Genomic DNA, 7,669 nt, shown 5'->3' with positions numbered 1-7,669 from the left:
AATTCAGTTAATGCACTTTTTTTTGGTTTGTGAGGCACTAACGCGAACAAAATAGGTGAACGCTGTACAAAGCCGTCATAGTTGCAGTGTTAATGCTATCTTCAAAGATCTGGTCCTAAATCAAGTCCACAACCACGAAGAACATTAGAACATTACCTGCGGCTGCTCACATATGGGACCGCGCATTACATAAAGCTTTAGTCATATAATTCATATAATAATCGAAACCTGGATGTTTATTTTTTTTTATTTATTTGTTGCTGAACTTTTAAAAGCCGTTAAATAAGAAAACTCTGCTTCTCTTCTTTTTTTTTTTGGTTTAATTGTTGTGCTGTAATCCTGAATTGTTTTATAGTTACAGATAGGCGACCAGACGGTGTCAATTCCTTGATGATGGGCAGAAACGTTGTAAACACTTTGCTTTATTTAATTACAAATTATCAGCCAAATGCAATTAGCAAAATTGAGGTTATGTTTGTAAACATCTGTTATATTTGGTAGGTTTTGCCATACTAATGAGCAACTCTTCCTGATAATATCTCGAGTGCTGGCATCTCTGTTATTGAAGTTGTATTTTCAGAAATTATTGCAAAAATATTAAAAGTTGTGTTTTTTTTTTCAAGATTATGGCTGAATCAGCGCAAGTAGAATCTACACCTTCGGTGCGTTTAACAAATGATGATTTCCGTAAATTGTTGGCCACACCACGGGCTCCACCTTCTGGAACTGGCGCGTTGGCTACAGCCAATTTTGCTACACCAGGAACGCCAGCATCTGTGACTGAAAAGAAGCGTAGCTCTCATGGCGGTAGTAGTGAGCGCGGGGATTTGCGCCGTAAAAAGAAAAATTTCTATGCTGCCCTTAAAAAACAAGAGGACAATAAGTTGCAAGAATTATCGGAAAAGTATCGCGACCGAGCCCGGGAACGTCGCGACGGTGCAAATCCAGATTATCAGAATGTTAGTACCCCGGGACATGGCAGTACTAATGCTTATCGGGCTGTAGCACCAGATCTAAAATCCGGTATAGATGCGGCCGAAAGAAGAAAACGTATTATTCAGGAATCAAAGTTTTTGGGTGGTGACATGGAGCACACTCACTTGGTGAAGGGGCTTGATTATGCTCTATTGCAGAAAGTGCGCTCCGAATTGCAAGTGAAAGAGCAAGAAGAAAGAGAAATGGCTGCAGCCGAGGCCTCTGAGAAATTAGCAGAAGCTGCCGCTGCTGAACGCCTGGAAGCTGAACGTCGTGAAGCAGAAGATACTATGGCTATAAAAGGTTCGATGGCGCGTAACATTTACAATCTAGTGCAAAGCAAACGTTCAAAGGAAATTCAGCGTATGGAGTTGTTTGCTCCAAGCCGTATGGCGTATGTAATTGATTTGGAAGATGATACTGGCGAAACGGATATACCTACCACATTGATAAGATCGAAATATGAAGTGCCAATTAATCGCGAAGATGCAGCCACTCTTACCACCAACGACATTGTAATTAATAAATTATCACAAATTCTCTCTTATTTAAGAGCCGGGGGCCGCAATAAAAAGAATAAAAAGCGCGATAAAGATAAACCATTATTCTATGATAAGGAGGTGGAGCAATTAACTTCAGCAGCGAAATTAATTAATAAAGCGCCAGTGGGTGACAGCATATACGACGATATCGGTGATTATCAACCTCTAGCGCAAAATGATAGCAAGTCATCAAAAGCGGATAAACACTATTCCGGTAATAGCAATGAAAAGCCACCAACTTATTTTGGAGATAAGCGTATAGAAGACGTTGAACCTGTTATTACTACGATACCACCTCCGCCTAAAATAACTAAATCGTCGATAGCTTCACGATTTACTAACGAACCCGAAGGCTATGCTGAATGTTATCCTGGGTTAGAGGAAATGAATGATGCCATTGATGATTCCGACGATGAAGTGGATTATACTAAAATGGATTTAGGCAATAAAAAAGGACCTATCGGGCGTTGGGATTTTGATACTCAAGAGGAGTATTCTGATTATATGAGCACTAAAGAAGCTTTACCGAAAGCCGCTTTTCAATATGGCGTTAAAATGGAAGATGGTCGCAAAACGCGAAAACATAAGACAGGTAAAAATGAGAAAGCGGAGTTAGATCGCGAGTGGCAAAAGATTCAGGCAAGTGTTAATCGCTTCTTCAATTTTATATTAAAATATTTTACGAAATCATTTTTGCAGGGCATAATACAAAAACGCAAAATCAAATCATCTAACGATGAGCCCGAATATAAGCAAATAAAATATTAAAATCCATTATCAAAATTAATTTGTGTGCAATGCTTCGTTATCAGCCAATATTAGGCCAGCTATAATAAGCAAAAGAATGAAGAAAGAAAAACAAATGCGAAAATGCTTAATATGGTGTTGGGGCAAAAGCTTGGGATGATTTGGATAAGGAGCCTTGGTTACGCTTTTATATATGTGTAATCCATTATTCTTTGTTTCCCTTTCGAAGAATGCACATTTGCCGAACTGTTGTTAAGTACTCCCCCCTTTGGAAGAATTATTTAAACATTTCACTTGAATTTTCTTTAAATGAATCCTACGCCGGCAATGTTTATAAAGTAAGAGCATCCATTAAGAGCATCTGGATTATTTAGTTATTACATTTATTATTGTATACAAATAAAATTATGTTTTTGTTCTATATTATGCATAAATGAAGATAATCTTAAAATGCCCCACGATTCATATTAATCTCTTCGAAGATGAGCGGACTTGATGTCTTCCGGCGTTGGCTGACATGCTCAGATCCTTTAAAAATAAAAAGTAAAAAAAAAAAATTGACAAAAAGAAAGTGAACAATACCGACATCCAAATTATTGCTTTTTTAGTTTACCATATCTAACCGTAATCGATAGATTCTAAATGGGATAACGTGCATGAAGTTGAGTTGTACCGATGACTAATAATCAGACTTTCTTCATTAAAACCAAGATTATTGGCAGCCTTAGCAGCCCTGGCTGTTTTCTTCCAGTTCTTCAAAAAGATTCATTATTATTATTATTTAAATAAATTCTTGGGCTAAAGCGTTTTGGGGCTATGAAGTCTATTAAAAAAGAAAATAATAGAAAATTGTTGTTAGTCTAATCGATATTAATATTGCGTTCTGCAGGTACTTTCAGAATGTCCGTCTATAGGACAGAAAAATATATCTGTTGTTGAGCTGATAGATGCATTGAACATATTAAATCGTACAACCGTACGATACATTCATAACTATCCTCACAGATAAATCACAATTATTTCTCGAAATTATTATACTTGGGATGTAATCTATGTATTAATCGATTCATGTGCCGTTGTTGCAATTTACGACGTGATCGATCAGCTTTCTTTATCGCCTCGTGGGCAATGCATGCCGCTTCATATGCCGCTTGTTTTGTATTCTTAAAATCTTGCTTGGTTACGACCAATTGCTGTTCAAGTTTTTCAATGCGATCGCGGATGGAATGGACACTTTCTTCTTTTTCTAGCATATCGGATTTTGCACCGTTGGCTGATTTCTTCGCATTTTCTACGTTGATTTTAGCCGCTTGCACGGCATCTGAAAAAGTGCTTAACTGAGCTTTCGCCTGTTGCAGTGTTTTAAAAGCAATATTGACCGTCTTTTGAGCATTGTGTAAAGAATTGGTTTCTTCGGCTACGATCTTTTCGCTATCGTGCAACTGTTGCTCCAATTCCTTAACGATTTTTATTTTATTTTCTAAAGCGCCTTCAGCATCTTTAGCGGCCGCTATTGCTCGATCGGCCAGTTGGGATTTCACTTTTTTGGCAGCAGCTGCGCCGGCTAATTTCTGTGCTTTCGAGGCGTCTATTCGATCCTGGAATGCGTTCTGAGCCACGTTCTTTCGGAGTTTGCCCAGTCGAGCATTGTTAACTAATGCGGCAACTTGTGGATCAATGATTACGCCTTCTTCGCCGTCGTCTAAAAAATTTGTAAATGGATCGGTCGACATCTTTTCTTGTTCGTACTAAACTAACGAATATGATGCAGAAAGAACATGAAAAAAGGGATGAATAGATTATATAAAAATACATTACATTCTTATTCTGATCAATCTTGTAACCGAAACTCGTAAATATCAAAAAACATAAAATGTAAGGGAAAAAATTCATTACATCGAAAATATTTTCAATTTTTTAAATTTATGTCAAGCGAACGAACAATTGCCGAAAAAGAGGATCTGTTTGTTTAGAAAAGAAAAAACAAAACAAAAGAGATATAATGTCATTAATTTATAGAACAAAATTGGCTATTTTTGCTTTGTACCGTTCTCCGCCCATCTATAGCCTTAATTCGAGAAAAAAAAAAACAGAGTTGCAATTTCTATTAGTTTTGCCAAATATTTATTTGGCATTGTATCTGCTCTTCCGATCTTCCATGAAAATGTGCGAACGACCTTAGAAGTTGAATAGGGACTTGACTTATAGATTATATATAATAGTATAGCACACCTTTATATAAATCGATACATCTGTTCACACTGCTTCTGGCCTGAGAATGAATGTCGTTATATCTCCCCAGAGATATGAAAATCGACTAACCGCCCTCAAATTCAGTTAATGCACTTTTTTTTGGTTTGTGAGGCACTAACGCGAACAAAATAGGTGAACGCTGTACAAAGCCGTCATAGTTGCAGTGTTAATGCTATCTTCAAAGATCTGGTCCTAAATCAAGTCCACAACCACGAAGAACATTAGAACATTACCTGCGGCTGCTCACATATGGGACCGCGCATTACATAAAGCTTTAGTCATATAATTCATATAATAATCGAAACCTGGATGTTTATTTTTTTTTATTTATTTGTTGCTGAACTTTTAAAAGCCGTTAAATAAGAAAACTCTGCTTCTCTTCTTTTTTTTTTTGGTTTAATTGTTGTGCTGTAATCCTGAATTGTTTTATAGTTACAGATAGGCGACCAGACGGTGTCAATTCCTTGATGATGGGCAGAAACGTTGTAAACACTTTGCTTTATTTAATTACAAATTATCAGCCAAATGCAATTAGCAAAATTGAGGTTATGTTTGTAAACATCTGTTATATTTGGTAGGTTTTGCCATACTAATGAGCAACTCTTCCTGATAATATCTCGAGTGCTGGCATCTCTGTTATTGAAGTTGTATTTTCAGAAATTATTGCAAAAATATTAAAAGTTGTGTTTTTTTTTTCAAGATTATGGCTGAATCAGCGCAAGTAGAATCTACACCTTCGGTGCGTTTAACAAATGATGATTTCCGTAAATTGTTGGCCACACCACGGGCTCCACCTTCTGGAACTGGCGCGTTGGCTACAGCCAATTTTGCTACACCAGGAACGCCAGCATCTGTGACTGAAAAGAAGCGTAGCTCTCATGGCGGTAGTAGTGAGCGCGGGGATTTGCGCCGTAAAAAGAAAAATTTCTATGCTGCCCTTAAAAAACAAGAGGACAATAAGTTGCAAGAATTATCGGAAAAGTATCGCGACCGAGCCCGGGAACGTCGCGACGGTGCAAATCCAGATTATCAGAATGTTAGTACCCCGGGACATGGCAGTACTAATGCTTATCGGGCTGTAGCACCAGATCTAAAATCCGGTATAGATGCGGCCGAAAGAAGAAAACGTATTATTCAGGAATCAAAGTTTTTGGGTGGTGACATGGAGCACACTCACTTGGTGAAGGGGCTTGATTATGCTCTATTGCAGAAAGTGCGCTCCGAATTGCAAGTGAAAGAGCAAGAAGAAAGAGAAATGGCTGCAGCCGAGGCCTCTGAGAAATTAGCAGAAGCTGCCGCTGCTGAACGCCTGGAAGCTGAACGTCGTGAAGCAGAAGATACTATGGCTATAAAAGGTTCGATGGCGCGTAACATTTACAATCTAGTGCAAAGCAAACGTTCAAAGGAAATTCAGCGTATGGAGTTGTTTGCTCCAAGCCGTATGGCGTATGTAATTGATTTGGAAGATGATACTGGCGAAACGGATATACCTACCACATTGATAAGATCGAAATATGAAGTGCCAATTAATCGCGAAGATGCAGCCACTCTTACCACCAACGACATTGTAATTAATAAATTATCACAAATTCTCTCTTATTTAAGAGCCGGGGGCCGCAATAAAAAGAATAAAAAGCGCGATAAAGATAAACCATTATTCTATGATAAGGAGGTGGAGCAATTAACTTCAGCAGCGAAATTAATTAATAAAGCGCCAGTGGGTGACAGCATATACGACGATATCGGTGATTATCAACCTCTAGCGCAAAATGATAGCAAGTCATCAAAAGCGGATAAACACTATTCCGGTAATAGCAATGAAAAGCCACCAACTTATTTTGGAGATAAGCGTATAGAAGACGTTGAACCTGTTATTACTACGATACCACCTCCGCCTAAAATAACTAAATCGTCGATAGCTTCACGATTTACTAACGAACCCGAAGGCTATGCTGAATGTTATCCTGGGTTAGAGGAAATGAATGATGCCATTGATGATTCCGACGATGAAGTGGATTATACTAAAATGGATTTAGGCAATAAAAAAGGACCTATCGGGCGTTGGGATTTTGATACTCAAGAGGAGTATTCTGATTATATGAGCACTAAAGAAGCTTTACCGAAAGCCGCTTTTCAATATGGCGTTAAAATGGAAGATGGTCGCAAAACGCGAAAACATAAGACAGGTAAAAATGAGAAAGCGGAGTTAGATCGCGAGTGGCAAAAGATTCAGGCAAGTGTTAATCGCTTCTTCAATTTTATATTAAAATATTTTACGAAATCATTTTTGCAGGGCATAATACAAAAACGCAAAATCAAATCATCTAACGATGAGCCCGAATATAAGCAAATAAAATATTAAAATCCATTATCAAAATTAATTTGTGTGCAATGCTTCGTTATCAGCCAATATTAGGCCAGCTATAATAAGCAAAAGAATGAAGAAAGAAAAACAAATGCGAAAATGCTTAATATGGTGTTGGGGCAAAAGCTTGGGATGATTTGGATAAGGAGCCTTGGTTACGCTTTTATATATGTGTAATCCATTATTCTTTGTTTCCCTTTCGAAGAATGCACATTTGCCGAACTGTTGTTAAGTACTCCCCCCTTTGGAAGAATTATTTAAACATTTCACTTGAATTTTCTTTAAATGAATCCTACGCCGGCAATGTTTATAAAGTAAGAGCATCCATTAAGAGCATCTGGATTATTTAGTTATTACATTTATTATTGTATACAAATAAAATTATGTTTTTGTTCTATATTATGCATAAATGAAGATAATCTTAAAATGCCCCACGATTCATATTAATCTCTTCGAAGATGAGCGGACTTGATGTCTTCCGGCGTTGGCTGACATGCTCAGATCCTTTAAAAATAAAAAGTAAAAAAAAAAAATTGACAAAAAGAAAGTGAACAATACCGACATCCAAATTATTGCTTTTTTAGTTTACCATATCTAACCGTAATCGATAGATTCTAAATGGGATAACGTGCATGAAGTTGAGTTGTACCGATGACTAATAATCAGACTTTCTTCATTAAAACCAAGATTATTGGCAGCCTTAGCAGCCCTGGCTGTTTTCTTCCAGTTCTTCAAAAAGATTCATTATTATTATTATTTAAATAAATTCTTGGGCTAAAGCGTTTTG

The 7,669-nt window shown here is 37.4% G+C and overlaps 3 protein-coding genes across 8 annotated transcripts; 2 read left to right on the top strand and 1 right to left on the bottom strand.

The window, feature by feature from the left end:
- Nucleotides 1-517: 517 nt before the first annotated feature.
- LOC119644203 (protein Red-like) lies at nt 518-2,694 on the top strand. Of its 2 annotated transcripts, XM_038043733.1 has the most exons (3): nt 551-567; nt 624-2,156; nt 2,217-2,694. In XM_038043733.1, exons 2-3 carry the CDS (start codon nt 627-629, stop codon nt 2,283-2,285), a joined length of 1,599 nt encoding a protein of 532 aa, XP_037899661.1. In that variant the 5' UTR covers nt 551-567; nt 624-626; the 3' UTR covers nt 2,286-2,694. The 2 variants fall into 2 exon arrangements, with proteins under 2 accessions (XP_037899660.1, XP_037899661.1); XM_038043732.1 differs by having other exon boundaries at nt 518-2,156.
- A 247-nt stretch (nt 2,695-2,941) lies between these two features.
- LOC119644205 (COP1-interactive protein 1-like) lies at nt 2,942-4,863 on the bottom strand. 4 transcript variants are annotated; one of them, XM_038043737.1, is made up of 2 exons: nt 4,497-4,863; nt 2,942-4,017 (listed from the first exon to the last, which is right to left on the bottom strand). In XM_038043737.1, exon 2 carries the CDS (start codon nt 3,995-3,997, stop codon nt 3,281-3,283), a length of 717 nt encoding a protein of 238 aa, XP_037899665.1. In that variant the 5' UTR covers nt 3,998-4,017; nt 4,497-4,863; the 3' UTR covers nt 2,942-3,280. The 4 variants fall into 4 exon arrangements, with proteins under 4 accessions (XP_037899665.1, XP_037899667.1, XP_037899664.1 ...); XM_038043739.1 differs by having other exon boundaries at nt 2,942-4,012; XM_038043736.1 differs by lacking the exon at nt 4,497-4,863 and adding an exon at nt 4,083-4,329 and having other exon boundaries at nt 2,942-4,012.
- Nucleotides 4,864-5,111: 248 nt separating this feature from the next.
- On the top strand, nt 5,112-7,288 carry LOC119644204 (protein Red-like). Of its 2 annotated transcripts, XM_038043735.1 has the most exons (3): nt 5,145-5,161; nt 5,218-6,750; nt 6,811-7,288. In XM_038043735.1, exons 2-3 carry the CDS (start codon nt 5,221-5,223, stop codon nt 6,877-6,879), a joined length of 1,599 nt encoding a protein of 532 aa, XP_037899663.1. In that variant the 5' UTR covers nt 5,145-5,161; nt 5,218-5,220; the 3' UTR covers nt 6,880-7,288. The 2 variants fall into 2 exon arrangements, with proteins under 2 accessions (XP_037899662.1, XP_037899663.1); XM_038043734.1 differs by having other exon boundaries at nt 5,112-6,750.
- The last annotated feature ends 381 nt before the right edge of the window (nt 7,289-7,669 follow it).

This window comes from Glossina fuscipes, unplaced genomic scaffold, assembly GCF_014805625.2.
Source record: "Glossina fuscipes isolate IAEA_lab_2018 unplaced genomic scaffold, Yale_Gfus_2 97442, whole genome shotgun sequence".
Taxonomy (NCBI): Eukaryota; Metazoa; Arthropoda; class Insecta; order Diptera; family Glossinidae; genus Glossina; species Glossina fuscipes.
This window is presented reverse-complemented; position numbering and strand designations above follow the sequence as displayed.